Source organism: Echinops telfairi, unplaced genomic scaffold (genome assembly GCF_000313985.2).
Source record: "Echinops telfairi isolate 266 unplaced genomic scaffold, ASM31398v2 ScPeMD7_5592;HRSCAF=6446, whole genome shotgun sequence".
NCBI lineage: Eukaryota > Metazoa > Chordata > Mammalia > Afrosoricida > Tenrecidae > Echinops > Echinops telfairi.
This window is the reverse complement of record NW_022109491.1, coordinates 22,894,884-22,910,342: the sequence shown is the minus strand read 5'-3', so window position 1 is coordinate 22,910,342 and position 15,459 is coordinate 22,894,884. Positions and strand designations below refer to the sequence as shown.

Genomic DNA, 15,459 nt, shown 5'->3' with positions numbered 1-15,459 from the left:
GCCGTAGAGGTTGTCAAACTTGCTCTGCAAGGAGAGGGTCCGAGGGGATGAGAGGGGAGGCAAGGCAGGGTCCGGGGCCAGGGCCCCTTGAGCTCCAAGTCTTCCCAGGGCCCAGCCAGGTGCCTTCCACCAACGCTCGACATCTCACCCTCCTCCGTCCAAGCCTTCTCCTTAGCCTTTCTCTGCTGGCCCAACAGCCTTACGCTGCAGCCAGCCTGGGTGTTCACTGTAGTTCTCCGTCTGACAGCTTTCCCACTCCCAGAGCTTCGGGTCTCCACACTGCGGCCTCTGGAGGGCACTTCTTCCAGGGCTTACTCCTGGGCTGTGCCGGGAGCCATGCCAAGAGTGGAGCTATCGCCACCCGAGGGCTCACCTTGGTGACAGAGTCGTTGACGTTGATGGCAGGCACCTTCAGGATCCCATTGGCCTTCATCTTGTACAGGTTGTGGACTCCGGTCGTGGTCTCCTCAGAGATCCCCCGAATGCCTGAATGGGGGTGGACAGGCGGGGCCTCAGGCTCAGTCCTCATCCTCACACACCGGGAGGACCCTGGGAGGCGAGCCCAAGAGCTTCCCAGAGCCTACACCCAAGCTCACCCCAATTCCTCATGAGAGCCCCTCTTATTTCTGGGTTCTCATCTCTGGCACCAGTCTACCCAGTCACTAGGCCTGCCTGAAAGTCACTTGTGATACCCAAGAGCAATCAATCAGCAGCCTTCCTGCCAGCGCCCACTCTGCCCCTCCTGCCATAGTCCCTCCCCTGCCTCCATCATCTCTCTGCTGGTCTACCTGCAACAAGCCCCTCTCCAAGAGCTTCCCACTCAAACCATCTTAAGTGTACAATCCACTGCGTTCACCACGTTGCACAACTACCACCCCACTTCCAATGTCCTCCGTCTCCTAGAGTGGAAACTCGGTACGCACACTCCTCACTTGGCCAACTGTCTCCCGAGATATGTCACTTCCATGACAAGGAAAATCTACTTAAACGGCATGTGAAGCCAGGAAGGGACCAACATGTTCTGAGGGAGTCTTTCCCTAAGTCCCAAGTCCTTTGATCTCTCCCATCCCACCCCTGGCCCCCCAGTCTTGGAGGTGAATAAAACTCTAAGAGAAAGGGGAAGAAAACACTGGAGTGGTTGCTGGGGCCTCAGGCCATGAACCTACAGGCGTGCTCCACGACTGCCCCAGCCCGGCAGCCTCGTGGCAGAGCCGCAGCTCTGGGCAGCGAGCCCGACAGAGGTGGCAAAGGGACATGCACTCGGAGATCTGCTGCTTACACATCTGGGTGCACTGGAACCAGCCGTCCGGGCGGGGTGGGGGCACTGTTTCTGTGGAGAGGAAGTCCTCCAGGTGGACGAGGGTGAGGGCCCCTCCTGGCTGCAAATCCTGACCCAACCACCGCTGCGACAGATCAGGTGAGGAGCGCCGCAGAGGCAGGGAGCCACAAGGCCACGTCTGAAACAGCTCCTGGGACCCGAGGGTCCTTGGGTCACTAGTTTTACATAACGCTGATTTCCACAGAAGCAACCTGGTCTTTAAAACCTTAGCATGTCAGATAACAAGGAGTGGGTAGATTCCCCAAGTAATAGCCCCCTACTTCTACCCCAGCTTCTGGGGAGCCATTAATAAACTTGCGGTGCATTTGCCCATTAAGATAGTTCATGTAAGTGGGAGTATACGCTATCTGTCCTTTTGTGTCTGACTTCCTTGACAGTGTTCGTAAGATTAAGCCACGGGGTAGCAGGACTCCATTTCTCTCAGACTGAATCACAGTCCATTGTATGACCTGCCGCAGGTGGTCTGGCTGTTCATCTATTTGGGTTGTTTCTACCTTTGGCTCATGCCCAGTCTGGGAACAGAACTGCTGGGTCAGATGGTAAGTCTGGGTTTAGCTTTTTGAGGTGCTACCAGACCATTTTCACAGTGGCCGCACCAATTTCCGTTCCTACCAGCAACAGACCAGGATTCCAATTTTCCCACCAACTCTTTTTCCTGACAATAGACATACCGGTGGGTATGAAGTAGTGTATCATTGTGGTTTTCATTTGCATTCCCCTAATGACTTTTTGGAAGCTCCATCTATTCAAATACCTTACCCTCTTTTCAATGGGTTATCTTGTTATTAACCAGCAGCCAACTTGAATTAGGGTCACTGTGTTGTGCAACCACCCCAGTCAACTGAAACATGTCTCTTTTCAGAGAAATCTTCAAAAGGCTTCCAATGGCTTGCCCTTGTTCTCAAGACCAAGCCAGTCTCTGGCTTCCTTCTGTTTCCTGCAGAGCCAAACCTTTCCTGCCTCAGGGCCTTTGCACTCACTGCCCCTCTCCCTGCCTCTTGGCTTCCTCCTCTCCAGCTCTTCTGGGCTCAGCCGTTGGGTGGCCATCTCAGCCAGGCCTCCCCCACCTACCCGGCTGTCCCAGCCCCACACCAGGCCAGGCCCCAGCATACTTGCAGGCGCCCACCATCCTCCAAGGAATCTGCTGCTTATGGCACTGGGAGTCCTGCCAGACTTGCTGCCTGCATGTGGGCGAGCAGACCTACTCCGAGCTGCCAGCCCTCAGCCCACCCTGCTCACCCGACAAGAGCTGTGGGTACTTGGTGTGAATCAGGTTGGTGAGGTCGCCGCCGTCATCCAGGATCATGTTAAGGGGCCCATCCTTGAAGTACAGCGTTTGCTTGATGCACCATAGGTACTCCTCGTCTGTTTCGCCCTTCCAGGCATACACTAAAGGACAGGAGGCCCCATCAGACCTGGCCCTCCCCACCGGCTCAGACTCTAGGGAGCCACCTTGCAGTCAATACTCTCTCCTCCCTGATTCTATCCCCAACACCTGCAGCCCCCTCTGAAGGATCCAGCTGTGCTAAGGACCCAGAATGGAGCCAGGGAAATCCAAACTCAAATGCTGGGTCTGTTGTTCTTCAGTTGTGTGACCCTGGGTCAATCGCCTCACTTCTCTGAGCCTCCGCTTTCCTTGTGTGACTATCTGGAATTAAGTTTTCATCCTCATTCTGCCTGGACCCTGGACCAGAGCATCAATCCACAGCGGGCAGGGCTTCCATCCACCATGCCAGCTGCTCCTGGTTGAGGGCAGCCACAAGGCGAGGGGTCATACCCAGCATCAGTGTGACCCTGAATCTGAGGCAAGACCCAGGGTCTACTCTGCTCAGACAGGACCCCAGGGCCAGCGGCCTTTGTGGTGAGTGGTCCCAAGCAAAATCTCACCAAAAACGTACTACTGGTAGCCATTATGTCTGAAAGACATTGTGTCAGCCAGTACTCTCTTAAAGCTGGCATCATGGCCCCTTCTGCTCTCTCCTCCCAGGACCCCCAGTAAGGCAGGCACTGCCACCATTGTTGCAGATGCCCTGAGAGGGGCTCAGACATGCATGAGTCACTCAGCATGGCAATCCAGAGCCGGTACAGGGCTCGTGACCTCCACACTAAGCTCCTCCCACCACAAGATATGACTGGGACACAGGTGTGAGGCTCCCACAAGCCTCCTGTGATCAAAGGAGGCCAGCCGAGCAGGGCCAGCTGCCCTACCTCCCAACTGGGGCCGACCATGGTTTCGAAAACACAGCCTCTCCCAGGAGAGCAGGGAAGAGTGGGGGAGGTGTCTGTCCCGCTCAGGCCAATCTTCCCTGGCATCCTCCCTCCTCCACCTGTACCAGGTAAAAGGGTATCTCAACTGTCTTATCCAATTACTGTCTACTCGGACCACTCCAGTCCCCAAGCCCAGGCAGTCATGTGCTCCTTTCTCCAGCAGCCTGCAGACAAGTCTTTCCACTTTCGACCTGGTCCTCCCCAGTCTTCCAGACCAGGGCAGCTGAAACTTTTCCCCACTCCCAATCCCTTTTCGCCTGGGAGATCTGCCACACAGGCAAGCGTGCCAGAAACACCTGCCGTTCCTTACAGCTAATTCTAGACTAATGTTTGGCCATCGCGCATTCAGAAACCTTTTCCAGTTGCCAAGTTTCTTCACCCCCCCGCCCCCCAATATAGGGTGGTGACCCCTAGTTTAAGAAGCTCTTGTTCTAAACCACCCAACCTTAGCCAGTAACCTTTGGGGCTTTCTTCTGACCATATGCTTCCCCAGTTCTTCTGGAGAGAGACTCTCACCACCCTTCCTTTAAGAGGCTGCCCCGTCTCTATCATGGGTTCCCAATTTTAAGACACTACTGTTCCTGGTCCCATGACCTGGGCTGGGCCGATATCCACCTGGCAAGATGAAAACTGGACCAAATGGCCCTTTCCCATGGATTCTGTGAGCATGGCTCTCCTCCATCATTGCAGCAAAGTCTGTCCCTCCAGGAGTCAGCCGAATGAACAGGGAAGCACCGGGTCCCTTCCTTCACACATGCCCAGACCCCCAGTATCAAGCAGGACTCACCTGGAATGCCAGCCTTGGCAATGGCAGCTGCTGCATGGTCCTGGGTGGAAAAGATGTTGCAGCTGGACCACTGCACCTGCAAGAGCCGGTAAGACAGGGCTGCTGGTCACTGAGGGCCCAGAAGCACCAGGGCCCCTGGGCAGGGAGAGAGGAAAAGCCCTGGGTTGGAGAGTGAGATAGTTGGGATTTAGGCCCAGTGACTATAAGCCGGTGACCCTGGGTGAATGGGCAGATGGGAACCAGAGCACGGTAAGATCCGTGTGATGTCGTAAAACATCGCTCTGGTGCTGCAAGGGGCATGAACTATAGCAAGAAACGGGCAGAAGCAAGGAGCTCAGAGGAGTCCAGGCGAGAAATGTGGCAGGAAGAGGGGAGGTGATGAGAAGCTGTCAAACATGGGTTTATTCTGAACATGGAACCGACAAGACTCGCTGAGGGATGAGCTGTAGGTGATCGAGACAGAACCCAAGGTTCTTGAACCAACAGAACCTACAATACTAGCGTTTCCATTTACTGATGTGGGGAAGGCTCAGGTTAGGGGAGAGGGGTGCACGAAACCCTCTTGGTTTTAAGTTGGAGGCCTGCAAGTGGAGCTGATAGATTGGTAACATCCTGGGGAGAAATCCAGGATAGTAGTAGATATATTTGGGAGCCATTACCAGGGGGCCAGTGTGTAAGCCATTAACCTAGACCACCAAGAAAGTGAATGTTGACAGTAAAGAAGTGGTCTCAGAATTGAACCTTAAGAGTACTGTTAGTATTGGCTGCCCTGAATCCCATCTTCCTTTTGGGGAACCACCTGGCTGCTCCTCAACTCCCCAAAAGCTTGGAAGAGCTTCTAATCATTGGTACACATGTCCCAAGCTGAACCAGTCAGAGCACCTCATCCTTCTGGCAGGAAGACTGCTCCAAGACAGGCACCTGACCCAACAAGAGTACACGAGAAGCACTCCTAAGATGGCTAACTGGGATTGTGGAGTAGAGTTTTTTGGGGGGGCGCTCCTCAGTGAAGAGGATGTGAGTTGGGGGCAACCAGGCCGGGCATCTTCCCACCAGAAAGTGTAGCCCCACCGGTATCTCCCTGATCATTTGATCTCCCTTCTGACCCACTTTAAAGTTGTTTCCGTTTTTCCTATTTCCTGCTTTCTTTGTGATGGAAGTTTTCCTGGTTCACCTAGTCATATTGCTGTTGAGTGTGTTTGTCTGCTTCCTGCCGGTGTTTTGTATGATTCTGTGTCTGTGACAACCCAGCAGAGTAACTGGATGGGTAATTGCCTAGGGGCATGGCAGGGGGAACGGGAGCGAACAACAATGAGCAGGAGTGGTGCGGACCAGACAAATCTTAATACAACTGAATGAAAACATATTTTTTTAAAGGGGGAGGTCAGCAGCAATGGGAGAGGGAAAGAAAACAAGTGACAGGTTCCGCTCCCTACATGGTCTTCTTCTACCCTGGCAGACCCCAGAGAGGGCAAGGCAGCTGTCTGGAGCCGCTCAGCTTGGGCCTCACCTCAGCTCCCAGGGCGACAAGGGTCTCAATAAGGACAGCTGTCTCCACGGTCATGTGCAGGCACCCCGCAATGCGGGCACCCTTCAGCGGCTTGGAGGTGGAGTACATCTCACGCATGCGCATCAGTCCAGGCATCTCGTTCTCTGCAATGTCCAGGGCCTTACGTCCCCAGGCGGCCAGGCTGATGTCAGCTAGAGGGGTGAAGATGGATGGGGGTCCGTGAGTCGCCTCAGCCCACTCACCATGAGGCGCTCGCGGACTCAATACACAAGAGCTTAGCGATGGGTCCCTGCAACCTCCGAGTCATGCGACAAGGACCGATCGGACAAGGACCGATCGAGGGAGCCAGGGCACTAGGGCGTCAGCATCAGAAAAAGAAAGGCATCATCTCTGCCCAACTGCTGCTTCCGGCCTAACGAGAAAACAAATAACCGCACCAGGGCATAAATGTTACAACCCAGCCAAGTACCCCTTTGACAAATAGCTGTCAGACTCTGTTCCTCCCACCACTACCTGGTCACCGCTCCCCTCATTTGTTAGAGGTTGTTAGCTCCTGACTCGCCATCTTCCTCTCCAGGTCATCCTACGTGGTCACTTCCACATCTCCTACAATAAGTTCCCTGACCTCGCTTAAGATAGGTGAAAAATCACCTCTTCCCCGCTCCCAAGGTTTCTTCCCACATGGAGGGAGCTCAGCTGTGTACTCTTTTAGCTTCTCTCTGCACTGGGGTGGAGGGCGTGGAGGGCGTGGAGTGGCCTGACCTTGGAGGACTCACACTAGGCATGCTGAGTTCAGCTCTTCCCTCCTGCGCGGCCCAGCAGACGTGCCTGCAAGAGGCTCATCCACACAGCGAGAGGCCCAGCTCAGACCGCCTCTAACTCAATTCCGAGGGTCTGTTTTCAGGCTCATTTGGGCTTTTACGCAAATTTGTGTCCTCTGGCGTAAATGTTATTAGTAACAAAGGTTATGTTTTAGCTTCTACCTCCCACTCCAATTGTCTCACATTTGCCCAATTCTCAGACAGGACTATCTCCTTACTTTTTCCTCCAAAGAGCTCACACTGGTCCCTCCCCCACCTCAGTGGTCCATTCCAAAAAGCATACCCTGGGTCAGCCTTTCCCTAATGATAACTTCTTTCTTGATAGGTGGGTGCCCTAGTGGCATAGTGGATAAAGCATTGAGTTGCTTACTGCAAGGTTCCAAGTTCAAAACCACCAACTGCTCCATGGGTGAAAGAAGGGCTTTCTACTCCTGTAAAGAGTTTTAGTCTCAGAAATTCACAGGGGAGTTTCTACCTTTTTCTACCAAGTTCTACCTTATCCTACGGGGTCACTATGAGTCAGCAATGACTCGATGGCAGTGAATTTGGTTTCTATTTTTTTGTATTTCATTAAGAATCTGTGGGTAGGCCACTGGACATCCCCTTACAGAAGGGTCTCAGGAGGAGACTCTCCCCCCTCCCCCACTATTATGATCCCAATTCTACCTTACAAATCTGGCTAGACCACAGGATGTACACTGGTACAGATAGGAACTGGAAACACAGGGAATCCAGGGCAAATGATCTCTTCAGGACCAGTGGTGTGAGTGGCGATACTGGGAGCGTTGAGGGAGAGTGGGTTGGAAAGGGGGGACAGATTATAAGGATCTACATGTGACCTCCTCCCTGGGGGACGGACAACAGAAAAGTGGGTGAGGAGAGACATCGGACAGGGCAAGATATGACAAAATAATAATTTATAAATTATCAAGAGCTCATGAGGGAGGGGGAAAATGAGGAGCTGATGCCAGGGGCTTAGGTGAAGAGCAAATGTTCTGAAAGTGATGAGGGCAATGAATGTACAAATGTGCTTTACACAACTGATGTATGTATGGATTGTGAAAAAAGTTATATGAGCTCCTAATAAAATGATATAAAAAAAATCTGCGGGCATGCTTATAAATTTCCCCTGGTTAACTGGAGTCAATGGGCTCGGGATTCAAGGGGCAGGGAATGCCTGGTGACTTTTATCTTTATAAAGCTTAGAATCGGCCAGTCACCAAAGGGGTAAGTGTATTCTCTGTAGAGAAACCTAGCTAGGGTGGAAAATATGCTTCCAGCTATGCATCTAAACAATGCTCAAGATGAAATAATCCTCCTCCATGGGAAGGTCCACTCCCACTGCTCCCCGCCCCACTGCCCTCGATAGGCCATACACTGATGTCTATCTCTTGGAAATCTTGATTACAATCTTCTGACCTTGTCCCTCTAGATCAGTGGTTCCCAACCTTCCTAATGCCTCAACCCTTTAATACAGTTTCTCATGCTGTGGTGACCCCCAACCATAAAATGATTTTCGTTGCTACTTCATCACTGTAATTTTGCTACTGTTATGAATCGGGCGACCCCATGAAAGTTATTCAACCCCCAAAGGGTTCGCGACCCACAGGTTGAGAACCGCTGCTCTAGATCATAGTTTGCTTGGCTTACAGAGCCCCTCTGGCAACTGAAAACTTTTGTACTATGTCACCCAGCCCATAATCCAGGATAAAGCATGGGTATCCGTTTTGCAGCCCCTCTGGAGGGTTGCAGCGCCCCCCAGGGGGTGCTATCACCCACTTGAGGAAACACTTGTGTAGAGCCCTAACTCTTCCATGGGAGCAGCCTGTCAGCGACTGAATCCATTCAATATCGCAACATCCTGGTCTTCTGGGCCCCTCCCAATATTGTCACCTTCTGCCTTCCACTGCCCACCACCCTCCACTGGCCATCAAGCCCTCGAAAAGCTTGCCTGCTGTCCCTCAAAGAACGTGCTTGGAAAAACTCCCACTCTACTGAAAGCCAATGCTTTACACTAAGCCGGTGAGCCCAGCAGGAGGAAAATCACAGCCGCACCAACAGGTGTCACTGGAAACCTAACCTCAAGGCGACACCCAGCACACTCCAGCAACCCGAATTACATGTCCCAATAAATGCTTCATTGGATGGCCTAGCCCTGAGGATTCTGGGAATTCCTGGATTTCCTCCTTGGAGGTGGGAGAGACTCTCTCAACTCACTCCCGGAGAGACACTCTACTGACAAGACACATGACACAACGCTGATATAGCTGGTGACCTCTGGAGCCGGAGAAGCCACACGGAGACCCCTGCCAGTGCTGAGAGGCTTCTACCACCACTGGATCCATAAGACTTTGCACCCACTGGCCTGTGATCTTCCTGCATTTGGTGTCATTGCATGTGTCTCGTGAGCCTGAAGAGGAATTTATAGATTGAAATTGGACATATTGGCTAATATTGGACTTATAGACTTGATCTGGACTGCTGAATGTTTTCTCATTAGTCAACTGCTCTTGTATATAAAGCTCTTTCTTATACACATATGCGTGTTTATGAATTTGTTTCTCTAGTCTACCCAGACTAACACAGGTCACTCACAACTGACCTCACTTCCCAGCTCACTGAGAATTCAGAACCATGCCACTTTCCCTCTGTGGAATCCACTAATCCTCATTACTGTGTAGCTGCAGAATGGACATTCTTTCCTATTACAATAGAAGAGCTGGTCTGATCCTCTCACCTTGAGATTGAAATTGCTCTTCAAGATCTCCAAAGCCCAGCCTGATGGCCAAATCGTGACAGCCCAGTTATCTATGTTCACACCTCACTGGAAAGCCTTCCTTATCTTCTATGACAAGGAAGGATTAAGTGGATTCCAAGGAGGGAACTTCATGTGGTCTTCAAACTACATCCCTGATTAATCATGGATGCGCTCCTCTGATCTCCAGCCTTTACAAACCTTCGGTACCAGTGGTTCTCAACCTTCCTAATGCCGCAACCCTTTAATAACAGTTCCTCATGTTGTCGTAACCCCCAATCATAAAATTATTTTTGTTGCTACTTCATAACTGTTATGAATCATAATGTAAATATCTGATATGCAGGATGTATTTTTTTTAATCATTTTATTGGGGGCTCGTACAACTCTTACCACAATCCATACATACATCAGGTCCAGCACATTTGTACATTTGTTGCCATCATCATTCTCAAAACATTTACTTTCTACTTGAGCCCTTGATATCAGCTCATTTTTTCCCTCTCCCTCCCCACCCCCCCTCATGAACCCTTGATAATTTATAAATTATTATTTTGTCATCTGACACTGTCTCACGTCTCCCTTCACCCACTTTTCTACTGTCCGTCTCCCAGGGAGGAGATTTTATATAGATTGTTGTAATCGGTTCCCCCTTTCCACCCCACCCTTCCTCCACCCTCCTGGTATCGCCACTCTCAGCACTGGTCCTGAAGGGGTCATCTGTCCTGGATTCCCTGTTTCCAGTTCCTATCTATACCAGTGTACATCCTCTGGTCTAGCCATATTTGTAAGGTACTAGAGGAAAGTTGTATATTTCATCATTGCTACACTGCACCCTGACTGGCTTGTCTCCTACCAGAGACCCTTCTGTAAGGGGATGTCCAGGTGTCTACAGAAGGGTCTTGGGTCCCCAATCTGCACTCCCCCTCATTCACAATGATTTGATTTTTTGTTCTTTGATGCCTGGTAACTGATCCTTTGGGCACCTTGTGGTCACACAGGCTGGTGTGCTTCTTCCATGTGGACTTTGTTGCTTCTGAGCTAGATATGCGCTTGTTTACCTTCAAGCCTTTAAGACCCCAGACGCTGTATCTTTTGATAGCCGAGCACCATCAGCTTTCTTCACCACATTTGCTTATGCACCCACTTTGTCTTCAGATCATGTCGTGAAGGTGAGCATCATGGATTGCCAGTTTAATAGAACAAAGTGTTCTTGCATTGAGGGAATACTTTGCTATGCAGGATGTATTTTCATTGTTACAAATTGAACATAATTAAAGCATAGTAATTAATTACAAAATAATATGTAATTATATATTGCTAAATATTTATGTGTTTTCCAATGGTGTTAGGTGACCCCTATGAAAGGGTCATTCAAGCCCCAAAGGGGTCAAGACCCACAGGTTGAGAACCACTGCTCTATACAGTGATGCCTGCCCCTACCCCTGTATTTCTCCTGAGGCCCAATCTTACCCATCCCCACCCCAGCTTAAAACTGTCCATGCAGCATCTCTACTTGGCATTTATAATGGCTTGTCATCTTTGATTCATGGTCCTCTGATGTGCCCTCGAGCAGTTACTCTCCCAAACCTTCCGTTTTTAAGCACAGAACCCATGGTCCTAACAATCACTCTGGTCACAAACTTAAGATTTCTTGACTCCTCTTTTCCCCTCACCCCTCGCCAACCCATCAGCTTATTGTTACCTCAACATCCTAAATAAGATGAGAAAGCATCAGAAAGTTAGTGGGGAAAAGGAAGAAAAGGATCATGGGGATATTTTTTTCTCCCACAGCTTTTTGTTTGGTTTGGTTCTTTTAAGCTTCTAACTGTGGATTGGGCAGATTATCAGTTTTACATCCAAAGAACTCATATCCGTAAGTGGATTACTATAGATACAGTCAGGTTTTGACCCATGTTAAATTTGTTATAGTTTTTTGATGTTCTGCTTTCTGTTCTACTGAGGTTTTCCTGTTGTTTTGATGTTGGGTTTTTAAAAAAATCCTTTTCTGTATATGAAATCTAGGAATAGGGGAATTTATAGACAGGAACTGGATTAATGATTTCTTGGGGGTATAGCAAGGGTGGTTGGGGGAAAGTGGGGAGCTAATAACAATGAGTACAAGAAAGAAGAAAAGGTTCTAAAACGTGATGATTGCACAACTCTTTTTAATATGATTAAACGATTGAATTGTAGGTTATGTGGATTATATGCCCATAAAACTGTTTAAAAAAAAAGACTTCACAAAAAAAAAAAAAAAAGACTTCACATCCACAGTCTCTGTGAAGCCCCCTGGCATTATGCAATCCAACCATGGATCCCACCTTTATCCAAACCACCACTTTCAATTGAACAGAAGCAGTCTCCTTCCCATCTCCATTTACTGTCCCCCCACAGCAACCAGGCCAGCTTTTAAAATGTTAAGCTATATTACTATTACTCCTAATGTGTTTGCTTAAAAATGAGAGAGGCTTCTCGTGCCAATGAATCAAATCCTAACTGTTCACCTGGTCTCCTCTCCCCACCTTCACCTTTTCGCTCACTGCTTCACCACAGAACCTTTTTACTCCAACAAGCTGAGGGTGGGAAGCTTACTCTCAACTTCGAGGATTTTACTCCAGCAGTTTTTCCTTGGCCTGAATGGATCCCACACCCCACCCCACCCCCGCTACATGGCACATAACAGGTGCTCAGCGAAAACATGGGCGTAAGAAAGAATCCAGTAACTTCCTAAGGAGGAACCACAGGTGTGCCAGGGTGACAGAGTAAACCAAGCCAAACTCGCTGCCATCAAGCCGATTCCAACTCACAACGACCCTCTAGCACAGGGTAGAAATGCTCCTGTGGATTTAACTCTCCCAGAGTGGAAAACCTAGTCTTTCTCCTGCAGAGCAGCTGGTGGTTTCAAACTGCTGACCTTGCCGTTAGCAACCCAATGGGTAACCACTATGGGCCACAGGGGCTCCTGGCTGACAGAGGGAAAGGATCAAAACCATGAGTCGGGATTTGATTCCCAGGGAGGTGAGAAGCCCTGTGAGTTTTCTGGGAAGGATCATGACAGGGTATCTTCAGAAGAGACTCACTGGCTGCTGCCAGGAACTCTAGAGCAAGAAACCTGTGAGGGGAAAAAAAACTGGGATGGTAGCCATGGAGACACGAATCCCACGTTTTCTATGTGTGTCTTTCCACATGGCCCTCGGGTCACATTTGTATCTCCAGTCTCCAATAGGGAGCGTCTGGCAGAGAAGGGTCAGCAAATGTTTGCTAACCATAGCTGTTGCAAGAACCAAATGACAGGAGGCACACAAAAGGGGCTGACGTGAGCACAAACACAAGGGCAAACCCAGTGCCATCGAATCACTGCCTGCAGATCTTTGCAGAAGCAGTCAGCCTTATCTGATGGGTCTTACTATTAACAACTCAAAGTACCATCAGGTTTCTTACCTTGGGCCTGTGGGGAGGGGAGGGAAAATGAAACAAGTCTGTGCTCACTCTTACTCCCTAGCCTTAATAAGGACAAGGCCTAGAGGTGTGTGCCCCAGGTCTCAGCCCGTTAGGGACTAGGGACCAGGTGGGGCTTGAGCCAGAGGTCTTCTACGGGAAGATGCATTGTGTCCTGTCCTGCGTCCTCTTCCCCACCAGCACCACCAGTCCCTGAAGCTTCATTACCTTCATCGCCCTGAACTCAGAATTTCTTTCTACAGAGCCCCCCAACTCTAGGGATGCTGTGAATGCTCTCGAGCAGCGGTTCTCAACCTGTGGGTCTCAACCCTCTTTGGAGGTTGAACAACCCTTTCACAGGGGTCCCCCAATTGATAACAGTAGCAAAATTACAGTTATGAAGTAGCAATGAAAATAATTTTACGGTTGGGGAGTCACCACAACATGAGGAACTGTACTAAAGGCTCGAGGCATTAGGAAGGTTGAGAACCACTGCTCTAGAGCTCATGGTTTCCAGGGGAGCTGAAGACAAGGCAACAGGAACAGCTAAACCCGTAAAGGGGAGATCATCGTCCCTACCAGCTATGCTGATGGTTAAAGATGCCATTTGGACAATGCCTAGTATAGTATTCCCTCTTTGATGGGGTGTCCTTCCTCCACCTCTACCCAGCCAGTCAAGCTTTCCCACTTCCAAAACGCACAGGGAATTCCCACCAACAACCCAATGTTCCCAACTCTCACCCACTGATTTCCCACAGTATTACCAAACTCCTTGCCCCGTCCAGCTGGGCCACCCACGTGACATTGACTTCACCTTTCTGGGCTGCAATTTCAACACAGAACTACTATTTTGACAAGATTTATAGATCACCTTAACCAGTCACTTCCTCCAACGGCCTGTTGCCTCATCGGTAAAACGGGATGGCTCCCGCCTCTAACAGTTACATGTGTGCAGATCACCAGCTACAAAGCAAGCCTCCCATAAGTCTCAAGTATCAAGTTGTTTAAAAACTGCTAACCAAAGGAGCGCTGGTGGCATAGTGGTTCCGTGTTGGGCTGCTAACTGTGTACGTTCAGTAGTTCAAAACCACCAGCCATTCCCAGGGAGAAAGACAAAGCTTTCTACTCCCATAAGAGGTTACACTCCCAAAAACTGTTAACCAGCATAGGGCAGAAAGACTAGGCTGTCTACTCCCCCAAAGGTTTACACTCTTGGAAGCCCAAAGGCGCAGCAGTTCTACCCTATCCTATAAGGTTCCTATGAGTCAGAATGGCAATATGTTTGGTTGGGGTTTGGGGCCAGCCCAGACCGATAGTTTGTTTGTTTTACCCCTTAAATGTATTAGAGTATCCCAAGTGTACACACACTTCCAGACAGTGGTGAAAGGGGTGGGCTCTGAGAGGTCTAAAGCGCCTGAATTAAAACCCTGCTCCACTACTCCCAATTGCAAGCGCGTGGGCACGTGAACGTGATTCCGTTGGATTTCCGTATATGTCTGCAAAATTTAACATGTAAAAGTCCCTACCCCAAAGCGCCGTGAGAATACACTGATTTAATCTCGAATAATGCTGTAAGTGCTAATCCCACAGCAAATGCCCAACAAAGACCAACCCCCAGGGTATCAGAGAGCGGGGTTTTTCTAACCATTGTTTCTTTGTCTTTTCCTTTCGAAAGAGTATGCACAACTGTCCTTGTTGGCCAGGCGGGCAACTAGCCCAACATGCCCGGTGGGTGGCCCAGCGCGGCTCACTCTCCAGGCCTCCCCTCACGTGCTTCAGCGTTTAGACTTTCGCCCAAAAGATGAGCAGCTGTCCCAGCTGGCCAGGGTCGGGCCAGGCCCAAGAGGCAGGAATTGAACCCTATAACGTACATCCTGCAAACCCCATATGTTCAAGACCAAAATCAGGCGTACGCTCAGCGCCAGCTCGGGTTGGCTCCGGGCGGAACACGCCGCCTGTGCGCGGGTCCAGAGTCCGCGCGGCTGCACCGAGCCTCGCAGGGGTCGCCGGGAGTTGTAGTCCGCGGCCTGCGCTGGAGCGCGGCACACCGCGGCGGGAGGACTCCAAGCCCCAGGTGGCCTCGCGTGAGCAGGATAGCGTCTAGCCTGCGGAACATGGGGGTCCTAGGCGCCCCAGGCCAGTGCCGCCCGCTACAGGCCGCGGGCGAACGGAGGGCGGACGCAGCCATTGAATGTCCTAGAACTCACCGACTTTGTAGGGCAGTTTCTCCGTCATGTTGGCGGCGTTTCGGCACGGAAGGGCAAGGGCAGAGGGGGCCGGACTCAAGCTGAGAGGAGCACTGGGCAGGCGGCGCCGGGCAGGGACCTGCGCGTGGTGGCGGCGCCTTTAAATATCTTCTGACTTGCATATTCATGAGTCCGTTCGGGCGCAACCGCCCGGGGCGGGGCCCAAAGGCAGGGGGCGGAGCCGGAACGGACTTCGTTCTTTGCTCAGAGCCCAGATGTGATTGCACGCGGCCCGTTGCCCAGCGTTCGGAATTCTGGAAGGCTGTTAGGAGAGACTGGAAAACTAGCCTAG

At 50.7% G+C, this 15,459-nt stretch overlaps 1 protein-coding gene across 1 annotated transcript in view; it reads right to left on the bottom strand.

Moving 5' to 3' along the window:
* AHCY (adenosylhomocysteinase) overlaps positions 1-15,236 on the bottom strand; it is a 24,875-nt gene extending 9,639 nt beyond the window's left edge. The window contains exons 1-6 of the mRNA XM_045295520.1: positions 15,129-15,236; positions 5,905-6,095; positions 4,395-4,470; positions 2,579-2,728; positions 374-486; positions 3-24 (exon numbers count right to left, since the gene is read on the bottom strand). Of these exons, the coding sequence (XP_045151455.1) occupies positions 3-24; positions 374-486; positions 2,579-2,728; positions 4,395-4,470; positions 5,905-6,095; positions 15,129-15,156 (580 nt within the window). The 5' untranslated portion in view covers positions 15,157-15,236. The remainder of the gene's footprint in view (positions 1-2; positions 25-373; positions 487-2,578; positions 2,729-4,394; positions 4,471-5,904; positions 6,096-15,128) is intronic.
* Between the last annotated feature and the right edge of the window lie 223 nt (positions 15,237-15,459).